Source organism: Truncatella angustata (assembly GCF_020726525.1).
Source record: "Truncatella angustata strain MPI-SDFR-AT-0073 chromosome Unknown BKA67scaffold_12, whole genome shotgun sequence".
NCBI lineage: Eukaryota > Fungi > Ascomycota > Sordariomycetes > Amphisphaeriales > Sporocadaceae > Truncatella > Truncatella angustata.
The window spans coordinates 631,436-652,337 of NW_025763392.1; the positions used below are offsets into that span (position 1 = coordinate 631,436).

Below are 20,902 nucleotides of genomic sequence, written 5' to 3' on the forward strand. Positions count from 1 at the left end.
CCCTACCCATCTGTGGGTTGCCGTTTTCCACAGCCAGTTCGATGTTTCGATCTTTTGCCAACAGCGCCACTCGCTGGGCATTGTTAATTTGAGAACAAGTTTCCTCACAAGGAGGCTAACTAGGCTGGGCGTGGCTGGAAAAGAAATAGAACTGATTCTTTTGCAGTGCCGACGTGTGTGACCTGGAGTTCTGAGATCACAGCCATGCAACCTGGAATATGCTGTATTGCATCGAAGTTCTTCAGCCTTAAACTTAAAAACACTCATGAATGCTGTTTGCCGTGGATCTACACAGAAGTGCCGTACATGAACGTATGACTAGCCTCTGTCTAGTACATGCCACGTCCTCCTGTAACCATCACCTAACAGTCTAGCACAACGGCTTCGAGACAATGCCGAGCGGCGGAGTCAATAGTTGCCACCCTCATGTAAGCACTAGAGGAAAAAGGAACTAGTCATCACATTTTATTGCTTGTGCGAGGGGAAGGTAGGAAGGTATAATCACCCCACTGATCGTTGTGATGTTTTCCCACCTACGGTATAGTGGTTGTGTGCTGTATGTATTATGTAGCACGCTATTAGAGGCATGTTATGTATCGCCGTGGCTGCTAGGCTGCTAGCTGCTGGCTGCTGGGCAATGGGAGGGAAAATGTACCAATAATAGTGTCCACCATCGGGACCTAACACAACTAACATTAATTTGGAATGTGGCCCGACGGGCCGTTGCTCGTCCATGGAGCTAGAGGCTAATCTTATTATGACATTCACATGTAGCCAGCACGCACCAAGCTGAAGATCGTGGGACTCGAGGACTTTTGTGCGCCTCCCCGGCAGCACTTCTGAACGTCATGTAAGTAATTTCAGGCTTCTTGCTCAGGTGTCTCAAAGCTGGAAAGCCCCCAGCCATTCGCCGGCAGATACCGGCCAACGGCTACGGTTAGGGCTTTTCGTTTTCGGAAACGATCCACTCCACCTCTTTGACTAGGTACCAGTACGGACCCGTACCTTGCCTTGGCTCGCTTGGCTGCCAGGTATGTTTTACCGCCCCTGACAAGGTCTTGCTACGCCGGCACTGAGGCTGTTGCAGATACAATTGACTCCCTTCTCTAGAAGCAGGCCTTGAGGCAGGCAAACATTAGAACACTGCAAGGAGGAAGGAGATTTGTACCTTAAAACTCCACGTAGCTACAGACTAACCATAGATGGTCCGTGCGGCTAGGTTCGTTTGATAGGACCCGGGGGACTCTAGGGCTCTGGAGCTCTGGAGCTTCCTTGTACACTTGCCTCAAACTCTCACCTACACGTTCGATTCTCATGTGAGCAGCTAGTGCTCTACATGACGGATGCAACTTCCACCTTTGTGAGGTCATCGCAAATTCTCTCGAGGCTTAGGGTGTCACCACGAACCAGAGTTTGTTATTTTGGTCCTTATTCATGCCACATCCTCTGCCATGGCCGACCATCTTCAGAATGCAAGTGCCACCAACGGTGATGCGGCTCCCAAGAAGATACGCGGCCTCGGCTGCCAGTAAGTCTAGATATCTGCTCCCAATCATTAGATGTGCCGTCTAATGGAACGCAGTGAGGCTTACCAGCTAGCGATGCATACACTTGATCAGTATCGAGGCACTATTGTAGCCTGCCGCTACAACTTGCCGGCAAGTCTCACGCGTCTGGAATCCCTCGAGACACTCAAGGGCGTTTTCTACAACGCAATCGCACAAGTAGTCCTCGCCCAACCACATCTACAAACCGGTATTATAGGCGAGAACTCCAAGAATCCAGAGTTTGTTCGCCTTGATCGACTTGACTTTCGTAACCACGTTAAATGGATCACATTGGAGAGCTCGAGCAATCTCGAGCAGCAGTACCTGAAGTTGATGCAATCTCAGCTCGATGCCAGGTACAGTCATCTCTCAAGTCAGCCTGGCTGGAGGGTAATTATATTGCATGATATTGCGGCCCAAAACTTAGAGGTGTTATACGTTTGGAACCATCCACATCACGATGGGATGAGCGGCAAGATATTCCACCATCAGTTGCTTCAGATTTTAAATGAAAACTCGAGCCAAAACAAAGAATCTGTACTCGAGACTCAGCAGGGCTCGGACAATTGGGTTCTAAACCTTCCCGATTCTTCTCAGCTGCTTCCGCCGCCGCCCGAAGTCTTAATCTGGTGGCCTATGACACCAGTGTTCCTGGTGAAAGCCCTCTGGAAAGAGTTGAAGCCCTTGTCGATCTTTGGACCGAGTAACACACACGCGACGTGGGCCCCAGTACAGGTCACCCCTTTTGCGACCAGATTTCACACTTTCACGGTCGACAATGACGTTCTTACAAAAGTAGTAAGCGCGTGTCACCAGCATCAAACTACACTTACAGGCCTTCTACACGGTCTCGTTCTGGTTTCGCTCACATCCGCGCTTGAGGGTATGAAGGGGTTTGCAAGCAGAACTCCGTACGATTTGCGGCACTTCTTACCGTCGAACGCTCCGAAATACCCTCATCTAAAACCAAAAGAGTCGATGTGTAATTATGTTTCTGTCCTAGATCATGAATTCGACGCCGAATTGGTCGCCTCAATCCGAGATAAAATGCCGTCCGGGGCCTTGGAAGCAAGCCTGCCTGCTGATGTCGTGGACATTGTCTGGTCTGTGTCGTCTCGTGTCCGGAAAGAGATTCAAGCCAGATTAGACTCGGCCAACAAAAACGACATGATAGGTATTATGAGGTTTGTCTCGGACTGGCGACCCCAGCAGGAAAGCGAGGCACACAAGCCGAGATACTTATCATGGCTTGTCACGAATCTTGGCGTCCTCGACGGAGCTATTGAAGTGGCACGGGAACAAGAACAAAGCTGGTCAATACGCCGAGCAGAGCTAGTCTTGAGCGCTGAGGTGCCTTCCGCTGCATTGTCAGTCTCGATCATGACAGTCAAAGATAGTCAGATGTGTGTTACGTGCAGCTGGCAGGACTGTGTGGTTGATGCAAGCCTGGGGGAACGTTTGCTGAGCGACCTGGAAAGATGGCTGAAGCAAATCGTGTCTTAGTCAGAATCTTGCAGCTTCATACGCCTTCATTCTTGTTCCACTTGTTCAACAATTAGATAGTAATGCTAATAGGCAGCCTTTGAGATTTCATCAAAGGCTATAGCTCATTGACCTTGATTTCCACCTTCTTTCGGGCGTCATGATGTCATGGGCTAAGAACGGACAGTCAGCGCGTCATCCATTTCCATGGCTCTTGTGGATTGGACACGGTATCCTTGAGGTGAAAGTTGCATCGACAAAAAGCGGCCTTCGCTTCATTGGTGTTCCGGCCCGTTGGTTCCAATGCATGCATGCGCGCCCAGGGCTACACTTCTTGGCGTGGGCATCTGGAAACGAATCAGAACTGGCATTGCGGTAAATCCTACGGCTTTGAATTGCTGGAATGAGTGTCAACAGTACGATATACCTTGAGAGTGGAATCGGAAGGAGCAGTAAGCTTTGTGCCCTCGTCCAGCAGCTTGCTTACATGCCCCAAGGGGAGAGACTCTGGAGCAGCCGTTACAGCGCTTGCCTCTCAACGCTAAGCAACGTTAAAGCGTACACTTCAACTTCCCCAGCACATCAACAGACAGCCACAGCCTTCTCTTCTCTCTACCTACCGTACTTACTTTCCAGGCCAGAGACTTCCGTGAATCATCGCGTCCCATTGCTCCAAGCCTACAATTGCACATGGATGGCTTTGATCGTTTCTTACTGTGGAGTCGCAGTAATTCTGATCGGCGAAAGTTGAGTCCAGGCATATCAGTCAAATGGCTGAATGGGTCCAGATCGCTACACGAAGAGTGGGTGATTGGGTGACACCATTTTGCCATTGTTTTCTCTTAAGCCCCTGATCTGATGATAATGCATCTATCATATCATGGGCAGGCCATGTCTTGCGCACTGAGAGCCTGCAGGGTTACATATGTACGTAGTAGATTTCTGAAGGATCGCGCAATACCACGCTCATGCATATTAGTTCCACTGTTCTGCGGCCGAAGCTGACGCGGTAAGATGGGGTCACGCATATTTTGCTGTCTTTTTAACCGAGATAAGCGCTTATGTGGTGTGGTGAATCAACCATGAGACTGTCAGCCTGCCAACCTGCCATAGGACCGCTACACGAATCTGTGGCGCCGACAAACCGTTGCACCGGCAGATGCAGATGCCTGCTGATTGAGCAAGTTTTTGGGCCCGCAGAGGCAAGGCGATAGTTAGTTGTGGTGTGTCCGTATAAATGCACGCTTGATCCTTCTTCAAGTAGCCCTATCGCGAAGCAGCGGCCTTGGCGCATGTCTTGGCTACGCATGCGGATACCCCTGCGCCTGACTGTAGCGTGATCTCAAGTAGGTATAGATACTTTGAGGCGTGGATATCCAGCTGCCTTTGGCCCGGATTGGTTCGCCTTGGTGTTTATCAGCTCAAAATTGTCGCAAACGGCACTCCGCTACTTGTGGGGCTTGGCCCCCAACTGTCTTTAGCCTGGCAAGGATCGTTCATCGCTTGGAGATGTATATATTCTCACCAATATTTGATCCCGCCCTCGCGTAGGGAGCTGTTATTCGCCCACGCGACGAGACAGAAGTATTGGCCTGCCCAATGGAGCGTTTGGTCGATGCGGCATGTTTAGTCGTGTCTCGGTCATCATCCAGCGGCCGCCTCGGCAGCAACGAGACTCGATTCTTTTTCTGTCCTTCGCAATGTGGCCTATCGGCCACAGCTCACTAGAAGTAGCAATGTGTCGCCTCTTCCTGCCGTCCGTGAGACAGCATTATGCATAGTACATAGTAAAACGTTTCGTTGTGTCGCCTTGAGGACGCATGAGAAGCTTTCTTCCGACGCTGTTGATCGCCGAGCGTTCGTTCTATCAGACGATCGACCAGTGAGAACGTCGTAGAACATTTAGATGCCTACAGCCTTCCAATCTACTAGAACCCCATGCTCTATAATTGTATCAGCGGTAATTCGTGTTCCACCACAGATCGGTTGGTGACTGATAGCGCAGGCTTCAAGCCAAGAATCGGAAGTGAGGCTGCTTTTGATTACTAAAGATTCGGATCCGGACTTCTTCCAATTGTATTCTACAAGCAGAGCCGCACAACACAAGTTTACAGAGGTGTTTCCGGTTCTGCAGATCTCTTGCTCATAACTCATGGCATCGAGCCCTTAACTCCCATGATACTTAAGGGTGCTTCCACAATTACAATTTTGCGATAAGTCAGGTGTGGTCAAGCGTGCTGTAGTATCTGAGATACCCGATCATTCTCCTATAGGTATACGCATACTATGACCGACCATATCTCTGGATATCACCGCCCCTATAAAGCAAACCAAATGAGGTATTAAAAATGAGCTGAAGTTTCAATGACTCTTGTGAACTCATTGATCTTCGCTCTGTTTTGAAACTAATGGTGATTAATGATTAATTGGAACTCCAACACTTCAGTAAATGTACAAACACAGTGTGCAGCACTATAGCTCGCTCCTCTACTCTGTGTCTACCTTCTCATTGATGATATGCGTACACACATTCTGGTGGCCGTACCGATCGAATCGAAATTATGATGAAAACAGTCACTATAATAAAATTTGTTAGACAGTTCCATGTAGACAGTTGTTGCTACCTACCATGTTTTCTATTGGGCGATGCAGCAATGACTGTAGCCCATGACCTAACCCTATCGCCGAGTTTCTGCTTTGCTTACCCTTTTTGGTGAGCTCCTACTTGCTCTACACCTATCGCCGAGTTACTACTTGACTAACCCCTTTCGGCGAGCTCTTGTGTGAATTACCCCTATCGCCGAACTCATACTCATGTGTGCCCATATTCTACCATGTCGCCGAAGTTACTGTCAAAATAGTTGTTTTGTGTAACAATTGGCATTAATTTCCATTCACAGCTCCAAAGTCAAGACAATAGAAGGTGAGGCATTCACGAATTCGTCTACCTATATCGCGATCGTTGCCTATGGGTGTTTTCTCCGGTGCTTCTTTTGAGACTACCACACTATTATCCTCACTACTTTCAACGTTTGAGAATTCCGACACCTTCCATTAAATACCGGAATGTACTTCTGTGCGGGCTTTCGGACTTCTATTAATATTTTCTATCTTGCTTCACCCATTCTCCGTTTCAAGACAAGACCAAAGCTAACCACGCCAACAAGAATGCTGATAGAAAGAATCACAGCGGTCAGCCATGGCCGTGATGGCCTATTTCACGTCAAAATAGGCTACGTTTGACGATCAAAGCTCCATTGAAATCACTCTTGTTCTACAGCATTCTTCCTGACGTTATTACCATGATTCTAATCAAGCCAACTTCACATCAGCTTTCCAAAGCTCTAAACGACGACGACCCCAAGATGGCACCCCCACATTGGTTCTTGAAGCAAAAACAAATGCTCAAATACACAAGAGTAGATTGACATCAACAAAGAGGGGCGTCAAATTGATATTGATGTGCTAAAACTTCGTCTTCATATAAATAAGCTATTCGAAGAGCACAATCATCAATTCAAGCAACTTCCTGGCCAAGTAACTACTCGGACCGGCGAGATGCTAAACATCTTTCACTTTTATGCACCCATCAAGAAGGCCCTTCTGTAATCAAATGGCACTCAAGATGGACTTACCACACAGACTTCATCATCACCATCTTCTTGCTGGCACAATCAACAGGTCAAACATCTTCCGTTCAGGTATGCCCACTATTCAAGCAGCATGAACATAATAAGTTGAGCTAACCATGCTTTCTCAGAGCACCGAAGCATGATGGAAAAATCGACTTTGACTTCACAGATCGTGATCTGTTGCTCCGCCGTCTTCTCGCGATGTCCCGAGGGCAGTATTAGACTCTCTGTTCACACACCATCAAGACGACAAACTACGTTACCAGTTCGCCTACCTTCCCAAACAACTTACACTTCAAAGGAAATTATCACAAGAAAGCAGTCACAAACACACAGAGAGTCAGGAACATAAATATTTTCACTGTACAATGGAATAAAAACTTCCATATTTCTCTTTGGCAGGTACTTCCAACACCAAACTTTGACGTCATTGTCGCACTCCCGTGATTTTATTTGCACACTTAGGAGCACAGAATCTTCAACTCCGTACCATCATCATCGTCATCGTCATCATTTTCACCATTATGTCTCCAAAACAGACGTCAAGTTGCCCTAATGATTCTCACTCGCTAGCTCATCCACCATCTTATCAAAGGCCCGACAGCACAAGATAGAGGCTGACTCTAGGTTAGTTCGAACAAGCCGTTCACTGAAGAACCAAGAAAACGATCCCCCCCAAATCCCATTCTCTCAATATCTTTTTTGGACGAAGTTGTCAAAAGTCACTACACTCAGTTACCTTCCAGTCATCGAACTTCAAATACCCACCCATCCCTCTTCTAATTTCATCCACCACTTGAACACTCTACTATGGCCACAGATAACTGGCAAGTATGCCACTAGTTCTACATCAGCTCTTCAAGAAGAGTGTGGCGAGCTGCTTCATCATCCCATTAAACTTCATAGACTGCCCACTAGATTCCCTTATTAAATCCTCTCATATTTACAGAATGTATCTACACTACCGACAGAGTCGTCATCCCAAGAATAACCCCTCTTCAGACAAATCGTCGGTGGCATCAAGCTCCAAGACACCTCAGTCAAGAAACCTCATTTAACGGAGCTGTGGAGAATATTCAAACAATGATTAAGCATGAGTCACTTCTCGGATTTACCTACTCCACAACTGTTTCAGTTTATCCATCCTAGGATATTTATTTTGTACTACAACTCTTTACACTCAAACCCTTCCTCCAGTTCACCTATTCGCGACTACGTTCAACCCATCTATCCTAGAATACTTACCTTGCACCAATACTCCTTGCGCTCATATCGTCAGTCTGTAAACCCTTTTTTTTTTTTCAACCAGACAAGTCATCAGCAATCACATCTTTTATGATCTGCATTGATATTTTTTGAGGACAATAACCTAAAATGATGAGGTCAATCTTGCTCTACCTATCATCAAAAGATCAGTATGGTAAAAAGCTATATCTGGGAGACAACCTTAAGCTTGGCACTGACATTACACCATTTTGTCAGAATGCTGTGGTATCTCACGAAGGTTAGGTTCCAGCCATTCCCCTTTGCTACACGCAATACCTCAGACGATTAACAAAACTGCAGATGTCATTTCGATGCCAAACGTCCCAGAAACAGCTTCTGGCAAAAGCTTCTTTTCCCTTTGGAAGTCGTACCGACTTTCCTGCAAGCAAAAATTCTGCACCTGGAGAGATGGCATAGTTCCAAACACAAACACCCAACGTAGCTCTTTACCATGGCTAGCATGGAAAAACACGTTCGGACGATACATGCCTGATGGTATGGAGCTCTTCAGCTTCACATTGTTACAAACTTTTCAATGCATTTTCTAACATAACCAAAATGTCACAAGAAGAGGAACAACAACCGAATTGACGAAAATGACCAAAACACATCAAGACCCAAAACCCCCCATGCCCTATACCAATCACCTATACTAATAACTTTGGTCAACAACAGAATGAAGAAGCGTTGCATTCTCGCTAATCTCCTCGTGAGAATCTCCGGTCACCACGGACAATACTAGCAAAACTTGTTCGAAGTTGCTGCCGTTCGTCGCTGGAATCTTGGCTAGTTCCCGACGACCTATTGAACACAATAATCTAGTTCCTGACCGCGACAACACAATACCGTCATCCTACCAACATCATTTGAATTATCAATACAATCTATTCTGAGGTTAATTGAAACAAAATTCAATTTTCTTTGACATTCAAAGAGCGATGAATACTTCCTTAACCGTTTCGATGGAGGATATACTGCCTACTTGTCGCTATAGACCTCTGGGGATTTGTAAGTCTACACCCAAATACTTGCCCTTTTTGGTATCTTCTCTCTAGAGCAGATCTCAGCAAACTTTTCTTTCAACCATATTGAATTCCCTGTAGAACTCCAAACATTAAACTACATTTTTATAAACGTTCCTCGGTCGACTTACCATCTTCTCTACTCCTAATATGCTTAAGCTTAAATGGTTTCGGTTGTACCTCCATCACACTTCGTTGTCCCAACTTCTTTGGCACATCAAATCAGTAAGCATATTTTCAGTCAATATATGACATATTTAGCTCTACAATGGCAACATAAATCTGTCGAAGGGCCCGATAGAGATTTTCAAGCACCCGAGTTCAGGTGTCATGTGAACCACAATTGAGACAATATCGCGAGGAATTTGGTTGCACTGCTTTCACAAGGCCTCTAATCTCATCAAGTCTCTCATGTTCTGGAGCATCATTTCTCTTATATCATGCGGTGGTTGTTCAGTCTCCTCCGGTCCATCGCCACTGTTGATGGTTTACCTGACTGTCGCACCTGTAGATTGCTTCCAGAAGATGTTGGAAGAGAAAAATTCAAATGACAATATTATTTAGTTTGGCAGAAAGTTTTGGTACTATCATACAACGCCCCACCGAAAAAATCACAATGCTCTGCATACAGACTAGATGGAGCATGACTCTTTACTTGACGACCGAGTCGCGGGGTTCACCTACCAAGAGACGTCCAAGAGCATAAAATTACAACTTCTATCTTGTGTGATGCTCTCAATCTATCAAGTGAATATCCAACCAGCTGCATCCAAGGCTGTGCTGAAGCCTAATAAATATGGTAAGCATCATTCATGTACTGGGTCGCCAGTTCCAAGCTAACTTTCAGCAGCTACTTTAGAGGCGACAGCATTCTCCCGAGCACATTAATCCTTTCGAGAAGGACCTCAACCATTTACTATCACCAAATCTACTATTCAAATATGCCGCCACTCTATTTCCCCGTCCAGAAAGGAAAAGAAACGAGAATTACAAGAAGAAGAAAAGAAACCTCGGGCTCTCAGCTGCTGAATACCATTGCCAGCATGATTAATGGAAGCAAGTACTAGTCAAAGAGTATACAGAGTTTAGCTCAAGCCAACACCCAGTTTGTCAACACAGGCCAGACATTCACTGTCTGATCTACTCTTCTCGCTCAGTTGTTATTAAACCGGCCAGTACAGGCAAGACATTTACTGTCCTTACTTGCCTTCTTTCTTAAGAGGCGATAGGTACTGGTAAGACGGGCTTGTCTTGTCTTAACTTTCTACTCAACTTTGTCTCGGGTTTAATGGTACAGCAAAACATTCACTACCCCGTTTGGTCTTTCTTCTCAGTAGCCTCACATTCATACAAGTTTCGTTCTGGTTGACAACCAAGGGAACTTGATAGAGGCGGACCACATGGGCCTGATGCTTGCGGATGCTTGCATGACCTGGTCAATTTGCGAGAAGATCTTGAACCATCTAGCCACCAGCATCCGACCATGATATTTCTTCCACCGCAACACCCACAACCAAATTCCTTCACTCTAAGGGACGCTTCTCCACACATCCCGCACTCAGTCATAGTGAGATCAGTCCTCAAAGCTAGACGCAAACTGGCAGAGAAGGACAACTGTGACTATGCTGGGGCTTGCAATCCCTGGTATCAGCCAAACAAACAACCAAGTCAAGCTGCCGTTGCAATAAATAAGCAATCTCGGTATGTTGGATTTGGCTGGTCTAAAAGCTCGTGACAGTGACGAATCTTAGGCTCTTGGAGATCCGCAGTTCTCGATGATAAAGAACAACAGAACCAAGAATGGCAAACTTGCAAGATCGACGAGGAAATTACGTCTCACAGTATGGGATATCTTCGTTGTGGGAATGAACTTCTTCAACCCTCCGTTCCTGGTTCCCCTTCTACCATATGATAATATGGTGGCGCGTGCGACCAAAGCAGCGCATGACTAGGATCCCCTCCACGAAAACCCTTTCTGATCAGCAATCTATTGGGGTGGCAATTCCAATTCGAGTCTGTCGCAGCAGAGTCTCCAATTGAGTGTTCGAGCATCTTGATGCGCATCGACCTGGTACGCTCCATTACCACTCATGAGGTTATCCCGAGCACATTTTTGCGTCGATTTCATACTAGGTATTGGACTTTCAGTCTTTTCTTCTGAAGAGTTCTGCAGGTTTGATACAGTCGACCCCAAACCTCTGGCTGAAGATTGGATGACAGTTCTCAACTTGCTCATTGAGATCATCGCTGTCTTTGCTTGCGGCCGTGTCAAGTTCCAGCCCGATATATACCATTATCATAGTCAGTCCTATGACACGGCAACGTCAATGGTAGAGATGAACCTGAGCACATTTACAGCATCGAGCCAGCTCAAATGCTCCCGGTAAGCATGACATTCCACAGATACCATGCAATCAAGACTGACTGTTTAGCCCCAAGATATATTGCCATTCATCCGAAGTCGGCAATCCGGTTGATCTGGTCGTTGTCGTTTCGTCACAGTAGAACACTCAGACAATAGCTGCATCTGAGTATGACCCACCCCTATTCGGCCCCAATAGTTTGCACCTCACCCCCCCGACCGACTTGTGTTGCAGAGTTACACCAAGATAACCTCTCATGTGTCTTGGTCATCTTTGCCATTTCGGCTATCGACCCATGGCCACAAACTCAAAAACATCAACTACCTCAGGAATCCTTTCCAGGCGATATCTGAGACGCTCTAATACTGATGGCGATGGTTCGCCTGATAGCGGAAGGTTCAGCTTTGTGGACGTATTTGCCTAAGGACTGCCAACTCGAGAGCTAGACCATCAAATCCCGCCTCGGTTACGTCGTCGTTCGTATGACCGGCAAAAGTGACCACCAATCTCACCCCGGCCGTCGCCCATCATTGTGGCTCGGACTGGTGCTAGTATTGGAATCTCATGAATAGGCGCTGCTAAGGCGGGCTCATTGGAAAATCTGGCGCACGCCGGGACTTTCAACGATCAACAGTGGGCCCCGACGGTTCTTGGAGCTACGAAGTAGAAGAGACCTCTTTACCAGCATTTGCTCATATCAGTTCGCCTCCAGTTCTCAAGACCAACGTACTGAACAAGGGAATTCAAATGCTCACCAACAACGACCATGGCCTCTATCACTGGCACCAGGCTTCTGGTTCTGTTGTCTTGGAGCTCACTTGACTCTATGTCGCCTTTCTTTCCTTTCCAAACTGATCTTGATGGACCAGTCTTTTTGTCTCTCCCACCTCTTCGCTCGATCAACATTGAGACCAAGTAGTCGCTTCCGGATGAAGAATCGAGACCTTCAGTCATCCCAAAGGCTAGGATAGCAATCCGGCGCCATCACCAGCTGCCTCACCGTGGCAAGCAGCCAAGAAAGAGGCGGTCTTGGCGCTGGCTACGTCAGAGAGCCTCAGATAACCGAGGACAGAATCTGACACCTAGTGATGACTGTGAAGTCTGAAGCTCTTCGATAGAGTCTGAAACGATGCGAGAACATCGTCGGCAAGTAGTGCCTTATGGCAACATTTGGCATAGCTCAGTCGTCTGCAAAGGATTTAATCCCACGCGTGTTCAAATTACATTACCCGAAGTACCAACTGACACTTCAAGCTAGAAGGAGTATCTCTCACTAAGATACGAGGCTGGATTCTATTCGTGTCCAACTGCAATATGTGGGAGGTATCACCGCACCCACGAACTTATCGCATGCATCCATTCTGAATTGGCAATCGTCGACTTGGAGGGGGTCGAGCAATTGCCGCAATGCCATCTCCCCCACGGCCTCTGAGCCTCAACAAGGCATCTCCTAAAGTCCGAAAAGAAAACTTCTCTGGATATCCAGAACGGCACGCCTCCGAAACTAATGATATGCTTTGGCGGCCAGTACAAAGGGTTCCATTACGATGACTTCGCAACACCACGGGAAAGTGTGGGGACCTTGTTCCAGGAGTTCTCATCAGGAACCTTGACACCGCCATGTGGACTCACACCCGCAGTGCACTCGGCGATTCATTGCCATATTTCAGAGCCACCAGGGTGGAAATTATCACAAAGTTTAACCAGCGGTGCACTATGCGATTATTTGCTCTGTTTCAAAGCCCGCCAGGATGGTATTTATCATATCGATAACACGATACACGAATTTCAATTAACGGATACGGATCCGAAGGAGACAATAATTATGGAACTCGATTGAGTCATCGTCACTTACACCGCGGTGCGCTTCTGCATCGTTTTCGCCAACTGAGAGGGTTTAAACTAATTCTCTTTGAAACTTCCCGTCACTTGCATGTTTCCAGTTCAGGCATCTGGACTTGACAGTCCAACAGCTTGTTGTTAGTTTGAATGGGACTGAATGAGGTGCATCAAAGGTTTCCAAGACAGCCCTGCCGATCGAATCCCCAATATGATGTGCTGATACGAGTGCATACCGCATCACAATATTGCAGTAATACCGAGTTGCCAACAAGCGCTTGTTCATATTCGACTATGATGGAACGCCTACCCTTTTTGTTGGGGAACCTATTGCAGCCATCCCATCAGAGCCCGTCATCCAGACTCTGAAGTCTTTGGCGGTTGACCACCGCAATGCTGTTTGGATCATTTCTGATCGTGACGAGGAGTTCTTACAGCAACACTCGCGTCACATTTCCGAGCTGGGCTTCAGTGCCGAGCATGGAAGCTTCATGAGACACCCCCTTCTGAGCCTCTACCCGAATTGGAGGATTCCCTCTTGCCGTTGTTGAGCTATGGGGATGTGCGGTTGACACTGCAATGAATACATAAGTTGGGCTACGGACTTTGACCCCTGAGATTAGGAGTCATTTGAGTCCAGACTCAAGGGTGTTCAAAATTAGACCTTTATATTCACTGTAAATGGCTCGTCGATACAACTCCACAGGGAGCATTATTTGTAAAATGCAACAGGAAAATTGAAAAACACCCAAGACAAGCACGGAAACTTCACGCACGACGATTTAGCGCTCACTGTGGCAGCCGCATGCAATGGGAGTTTCTGGTGCAGAAACGCTGTTCAGCGCTCTAGACTCATGCTGGGGAGTTCCATCTGATTTTTGCCGGGTTCTCTGGGCTTTGCCTTTGTCGGCATACTTCTCTACAGAATTTCTCACCGATGGCATGTTTCTCTAGAGAAACTTCCATGTCAACGTGGATCATCGTGGTCCAGAGATATATCTAGGTGAAACCATCAAGGAATTTGTTTCTCTGATTTATGCTTGTGCTACACTTGGCCACTCGACAGCATGCGCCAGTCGTTTCTAAAAGCATAGTTCTGTTGATTCGTGTCCTCCCGTCATAGGCGGTCAATGATCACTGGGTTTTTGAGTGGTTGCTAAGACATTTCCGCTACCTCGTTCGGAATACAACTAGTGTCACCTGCACAACATATTCTACACAGTTGTCCTGGGGTCCTACCGGTAACCAGGCCTATTTGTCATGTAAGTCCGCTTCAACCTTCTCTCCTTCTCTAAACAACTGCAACAATTTTGGCCTAACACTATGCCAGCTCACGAGGTTTGTTGTGCCTCAGATTCATTAGTCACTATGAAGGATCCTATGATCTGGACGCCGATTGGATGATACTCTCTTCACATCAACCAATGTGGTTTCGAGTAAGAGTTTAGGTCGGTGACTGAACTCGATAACACAATCTCGCCCACAAGGGGTTTTCTCAGCCGCTAAGTCGGAGTGCGAGGCTAGAGAATCCGATAAATAATCCTTGCTCTTCGACAAGGACGATGATAGACTGTTTCGTAGCCCTCGTCTCGAAAACCGGCGCCTCCTGGTTTACATATGATCCCAGTGTCCACCAGCACGCAACTACGTCAGTAGGTCTTGACACCTCAACGAACACTACTGCAGAGATTCTCAAAGGTTCGAATGCCAAACACGCTTAACTTCGAATGACAGAAGGTTAGTTGTTTTGTGCCCAGAGTTTCAACAACCTTGAGCTGAAGTTTTAATTTCAGATTGCGACAGCCTCTTGTTCTCCATCTAGAGTTCACCATGAAGAATTTCATCGTCACTCATTCGCTACAATGCCTGGAGACGCACGCAACTACCCAGCCGAAAAAATACTCCAGTCAATATCCAGATTTTAGTTATCGTTATGATGTCAGTATGGAAGACTTCAAGACGTCACGTGGAGCATTGCCTTGTGGATGCGTCGTAGTGGCAGTAGTTATCTCTCCCTGCTATACTTGTATAGCTAACAAAGCACTGAGGGAAGCGAGGAGGTGGAAGCCGCGAAGGCTTCTTCAACCCGAGCACAACGTCGTCATGAAGGGTATTGGTAGCCACCATAGTCCTGAACACTTGCTAAACTATGGTGGTCGCCACCTCCGGGATACCTGGACAGTAGTGGTTTTCTGTGTCACTCGCGTCACCACAAGCGTGGTGTTAGTGAACATCGAAGAGAACAAGCGGAAGGCAGAGCAATATTGCAATGAGCACCCTTCTCTTGGCCATGAAAATTCCCTAGAGTTCAAGCTTGCCGATATCATTTTTCACCCCGAGCCGACGGGGCATGTTCGTTATGGCGAACATCTTCCCAAGTCAGAAGACGAAGGGAGGCAGGGTGCCCACCAAATGGACCTCCAGCTGGCGATGAGCATTCAATTTTGAGAAAAAAAAAACACCCAATCAAGTTTAGTCTTGGCGGCGATGCCCTGTGCCTTACGTCAAGCGCCAGATCCGAGATAGAAGTGAGAGAGGAGGAAAGGGGGAGAAAAAAGAAAAAAACAATAAATTTAAAAATTAAACATAGAAAAAGAAGAAGAAAAGGAAAAGAAAAGGGGAAAAAAGGAAAAGGAAAAGAAAAGCGGAAAAAAGGAAAAGAAACAAGAAGGTAAAAAAAAGGGAAGGGAAAAAAAGGGAAGAGGAGTAAAAAACCTGTGGCATATGGAACACTCCTCATCAGATTCTCATGGAACAGATGCACAGCATTGGTGGGCAATTACTACCACTTGGTCTGGCTTTGAACTAAACCATGCTAGGTAGGAGTTATGAACTCAAGGACGATCTACACCATACCATCAACGGCACACCCTCCAAGCTTGTTGACAGACACATAATCTACACAGCAAATCATCCAGACAGATTTGACAAAGTGGCGCCGGTCATCGTCTCGTCCTCACATGGGGGCCGCTATCACATGGTCACCAAGTTCCGGCTTCTCCAAATACGTAGAGGGCTTCTTCTTCGGCTCATATTCCCCAGCACAGCCAGCAAATGCTATCATTGTCTTCATTTACATCGAGAAGACTTGGAATGTCATATACTTAAGTATTTGTAAGTCAAAAAGCATACTTTCCTCTGAAATATGCATGAAAATCGGTGGTGCTTTGACATCGTTCTTTCTTTTTGTAGAAAGGCTCATTACAGCATGAGAAACTAACCAATTTCCTCATATAGGCTAAAAAGAACACTAAAAACAATAACAACTTTCTAACGAACCGACTAGTCACAATGCAGGTTGTTACTAGACTCATTGCCGATATAGTCCACCAGCGTCTATAGCGAGGCGACATGGTATTAAATGGGAGACACTGCCCCGTGAAGGTCGCCTGCTGGGCCGACTTGCACAATACAACTCAAATAAACTTGATGGATAGTCGAGTAAGACTTTTCGACGTTCCACGGCTCGAAGGGCAGATGGGACTGTCTTGAGATCCAAGTATGGTGCGCCTAGGCTAGATAAACTTGGGTCATATAATCATGCTTAGCAGTATCTGCACTTCCAGCACTCGCGCTCACCACAACACGGTGTCCAAAGACAACGTTGACATTGACGAACACGAACGCGGCCGTCTGCTTCTGGCAGTTGCAGCCTGGTTTCGAGCAGACAAGTTCCGGTATATGGAAGCTGACATTCTTAAACAAGACCGAGAAAACTCACTTGCCGACTGATACGCTCGCTCTAATGGCCCTCATGCCTCGGCACCAGCACTCGCTCGCTTATGTTACCCCCGGACCAACCTGGTTATCGCCATCCTGCCGGCGATGTGTTCGACATGGTCCTCAAACCTCCACCGATGACCATAGTGACTTTTTCAGACGTCACAATGGAGGCAGTCTGTACACTGCCGACTCATGTCGCTTGGCATCAGCCGGCTCTGAAATCGAGCACGTCGGCTGGTCGGCCATGCCACTACCCAGGGTTCGGTCCTGCACTGAGAGACCAGTCTTGTAGACGATCAGTTCATGCTTGTTTTGGCGGAGGACGATATGGACGACAAGGACAGGAAAAAGCCCCACAGGATAATTAGCACCAAAGCTCGGCTTCGACGGCTGCAAAGCCTCTCGTGTCATCTCCGTCTTCGCTGTGATTGATCGAGGACTCGGCCATGGCAACGCGTAGGCACAGTCTCCGCACGGTAGATGGGTCAGCGCCATCTTGATCGACATGCTGGCCCCAACGCCAGCGACATAGGCCCTCGACATGTCCATCGACGTCTGTGGAAGGCTGACTGCTTGGCGTGGGCGGTCTGCCAGTCCATGGCTGTGACATCGCAGAACTCGAGGACACGAAATGCAACGCAGGGGGGAACAACTTGTACGGGGGATGATTCTACCAGGAATCGCAGCCTTGTTGCGAAATTCATAAAAAACAGCGGTGACGCGGGTCTTGACCACGCTCGTCGCTGTTTGGGGAAGGCGGACGGACTCACGTGGGCGGTCTGCCAACCCGCGGCTGTGACCTCGCAGAACCCCAGGCCGTCAAATGTCACGGAGGGAACAGCGATTTGTATAGTAGATGATTCTACCAAGAATCGCCACCGTGTTGCCATGTCCATAAAGAACAGTGGCGACATCGGCGTTTACCATGTTCATCGATGGGCCTACGTGGACAGACACCGTCCATTCCTATAAACCTCCGGACCGTGAAGTAAATGCAAGGAGCAACAACTTGCAGGGTGGAATTTTCTGCCATGCACGCAGCCTTGTCGCCAAGTTCGTCAACAGCCTTCTTACCGGCGACATGTTGAAGGGCATCAAAAATCACCGAGCATCATTTGGAGACCACAAGCCCTCGACATGCTCATCGATGTTTGTGGAGGGCCAGTGGACCGACATTGACACTCCCTCCATCCACAACTGCAACGCAGGGAGTAAACAATAAATTATACGGTGGATTTTTCTACCAAGAATCTACCATAATGGCAACCCCGTGTCGCCAAGTTCATCAAGAACATGGCCACTTGCGACACGGTGGAAAATTGTCAAAACGACAGCGCATGATTCAGAAGACGCGGATCCCCGACGTTTACTTCGATGTTTGTGGAAGCCTAATCGGCAGACGCGGGCGGTCAAACCAGTCGTGGCTGCAAGATAGAAGACCTCCGGGACCCTTGAGTGCCACGCAGGTAGCAATGACCTGTATGGTATATTCTTCTACCATACACGCAGCCGTGTCGCCAACCCCGTCAATCGAGAACTTGCTTGACAACACCTTGTTGAAGGGCATCAAGATCATACAACATGATTTAGAAGCCACAAGCGCAGGCGTACTCAAGACGGGTACAACTTGATTGACATGACCAACATGGACAAAACTTTTGGGGTCAAATGAAGTGGAGGTCCACCACGACTCATTTATTATTGATGCTCATCGGAATAGATTTTATTCCTATGTATTAGGCCACATAGAGCCGGGGCGCTATTTTTTGTCTAACTACCTCAATGACATACACTTTTCATTGTCATAGCATCAGGTTTCGCAAAGCAAGATGTGTATCGCTCTGTAGGGCATTTCACGATTTCCGTTCACTCCACTTACATGATCACCTCGTTGGAGACATCCTATAATTAGTCAGCACCCACTGCATCAGAAAAAAGTAGGGGTGTTGGAAGGAGAGGCGAAGAAATCACTTACCCTCTTCAGGGTCTTGAACGGCAGGCACACGCAGTTCTGGACTCTGACCTCGTCGCCAACACCACACTCCTTACCCAGGATGGTGATGCTCTGGACCTTGACACCGTTCTTGACGATGCTAGTACTATGGCTAGTGACAGGGGTGGGGGTGCCCTCGACGCGCGCCCAAGCACCGACGCGGCTGTTCCAACCAATAATCGAGTACAGCACGCAGGCATCGTGCTTGATCTCGCTGTCCTCGAGGACGATGGTCTCCTTGATACGAACACCGGCGCCGATGGTGGCACGGGGTCCGATGGAGACGTTGGGGCCGATCTTGGCAGTGGGGTCGACGGTGGCGGAGGGGTGGATGAAGACGGGAGGAATGATGTGGTTGGGCACGGCCTTGGCGAGCTCATGGGCACCATTTTGCTGAGCCTGCTGCAGGTAAAGAGCGTTGGCAGGGACAGCAGAGCCAGCAGTCTTGATCTGGCGCCAGAAGTCCTTGGTCTCGTATACGAAGAACTGCTTGCTGTCTGCGAGGTCGGAGAGGATGTCCTGCTCCAGTCGGAGAACCTCCTTGCTCTGTTCCTCGTCGTCATCTGCCATGAAGCTCGACTCGAGGTTGTCGGACGAGGGGTAGGATACGAGACGTGGTCGGTCGGTCCGGCGCTTGATGGCGCTCTTGATGGAGGGGAAGATGGCGTCGACGCTGAAGAGGTAGACACCGCAGTTGATCAGGTTGGAGATGTGGCCCTCGGGCTTCTCGACGTAGTGAAGAACTCGGCGGGAGTGGGCATCGCTCACGATGCACCCGAAGTTGGTGGCAGCGTCCTCGCTCACCCTGGTCCCCAGAATGACAGCCTCGGCGTCCCTGTCGTCGAAGAGCTTGGCCATCTCGTTGAGAGGGAAGGAGCAGCAGACATCGGAGTTGAGGACAAAGATGCGCTCAGGTCGGCCCTTGAGGATGGCATCGCGGAAGTGGTAGAGACCACCGGCAGTGCCAAGCGCCTCGTACTCGCGAAGGTACTTGATGGGCAGTTCGGGGAACTGGTTGGAGGCGTCCTTGATGAAGTCCTTGAGAACGGACTCGTCGTAGTAGCCGATCATGATGACCTCTTGAATGGAAGGGACCTTGGCAATGGCCGTGAGGCAGTGCCAGATGATTGGGTGGCCAGCGACATCGAAAAGGGGCTGCCGAGGGACGAGGTCAGGACAAGCGAGACAACCCAGTCAGGTTTGTTTGTTCATGTATTTATTTACCTTGGGGACATCCAGAGAGAGCGGTCGGAAGCGAGTACCTCTGGAGGGGCCGCCAACCTAAGATTTGCAATCAGTACTCAGTGCTCTCCATGCGCTGGTGGGAGGAGGGAAAGAGGGTTGGTGGGGTCGAAGCGAGAGGAAATAAGATGGCGGGATGAGGGAAGCTGTGATGTCTGTCTGGGGGTGTTTATTAAGTTAAACTCACCAGGATCACCGCCTTTGTGTCCTTGTCGGAGCCATTGACCTTTCCGCGGTGGGGAACCTGAAGACTCATTTTTGCTGCTGGTATGTGGTATGTATGCAGGAGGGATTTGAGGTGAAGACTCCGTGCTAAGAGAGGGTCTGAGGAAGAATATAGAGAAAGTGTCCTGTACCACCTGGAATGGAATTCTTAAAGTTCACCACGTTGTTCGTTGCCAGAGTCACAAGTCACAAGCGGCAGGCACATGAATTGAGATTGGACTGGATGGGGATTGGCTCCCGGGCGCCCCCCTACAAACAAAAAAGATTGGGGGGGTAGTCTACTATAAGGCTAGGTCAGTCTAGTCGAAGCAGGGGTCCAAGTCTGCCCCTCCTAACCTAGAACGTGCAGCTTGTGCATTGCCTGCAGCGCTGAGCGGGCAGCAGCAGCAGCAACGGGGGCAAGGCTAGTAGTGCGGATTGGCTGGACTTTGTTCAGCGCCTGTTGTGTTTTAATACACCGCTACGGTACGAAAAGCATGTGTGTAAGCAGTTCAGGGGCTCGCTACGGGTCAAATCAACAAGGGCTTCATCACAGTCATGAGTTTCGGACAAGGATATCCCCGAGAGA

At 48.2% G+C, this 20,902-nt stretch overlaps 6 protein-coding genes across 6 annotated transcripts; 3 read left to right on the plus strand and 3 right to left on the minus strand.

The window, feature by feature from the left end:
* Positions 1–693: 693 nt before the first annotated feature.
* Positions 694–1,528, minus strand: BKA67DRAFT_586919 (uncharacterized protein). Its single transcript, XM_046104283.1, has one exon. The coding sequence runs from the start codon at positions 1,368–1,370 to the stop codon at positions 1,170–1,172; it is 201 nt and encodes a 66-aa protein (XP_045951617.1). The 5' UTR covers positions 1,371–1,528; the 3' UTR covers positions 694–1,169.
* Positions 1,529–1,601: 73 nt separating this feature from the next.
* On the plus strand, positions 1,602–3,050 carry BKA67DRAFT_527467 (alcohol acetyltransferase-domain-containing protein; the record flags this gene model as incomplete). The annotated part of the gene is made up of 1 exon (XM_046098860.1): positions 1,602–3,050. One exon carries the CDS (start codon positions 1,602–1,604, stop codon positions 3,048–3,050), a length of 1,449 nt encoding a protein of 482 aa, XP_045951618.1.
* A 10,358-nt stretch (positions 3,051–13,408) lies between these two features.
* BKA67DRAFT_487127 (trehalose-phosphatase) lies at positions 13,409–13,648 on the plus strand (the record flags this gene model as incomplete). Its single annotated transcript, XM_046096931.1, has 1 exon — positions 13,409–13,648. A coding segment is annotated over one exon (240 nt), but the record flags the coding sequence as incomplete, so codon positions are not given.
* Positions 13,649–14,981: 1,333 nt separating this feature from the next.
* BKA67DRAFT_542083 (uncharacterized protein) lies at positions 14,982–15,599 on the plus strand (the record flags this gene model as incomplete). Its single annotated transcript, XM_046101042.1, has 2 exons — positions 14,982–15,093; positions 15,184–15,599. The coding sequence occupies 2 exons, from the start codon at positions 14,982–14,984 to the stop codon at positions 15,597–15,599; spliced, it is 528 nt and encodes a 175-aa protein (XP_045951620.1).
* Positions 15,600–17,033: 1,434 nt separating this feature from the next.
* BKA67DRAFT_664947 (uncharacterized protein) lies at positions 17,034–17,381 on the minus strand (the record flags this gene model as incomplete). Its single annotated transcript, XM_046108473.1, has 1 exon — positions 17,034–17,381. The coding sequence occupies one exon, from the start codon at positions 17,379–17,381 to the stop codon at positions 17,034–17,036; it is 348 nt and encodes a 115-aa protein (XP_045951621.1).
* Positions 17,382–18,536: 1,155 nt separating this feature from the next.
* BKA67DRAFT_586923 (nucleotide-diphospho-sugar transferase) lies at positions 18,537–20,582 on the minus strand. Its single transcript, XM_046104284.1, has 4 exons — positions 20,297–20,582; positions 20,092–20,148; positions 18,850–20,022; positions 18,537–18,776 (listed from the first exon to the last, which is right to left on the minus strand). Exons 1-4 carry the CDS (start codon positions 20,363–20,365, stop codon positions 18,750–18,752), a joined length of 1,326 nt encoding a protein of 441 aa, XP_045951622.1. The 5' UTR covers positions 20,366–20,582; the 3' UTR covers positions 18,537–18,749.
* Positions 20,583–20,902: the final 320 nt, after the last annotated feature.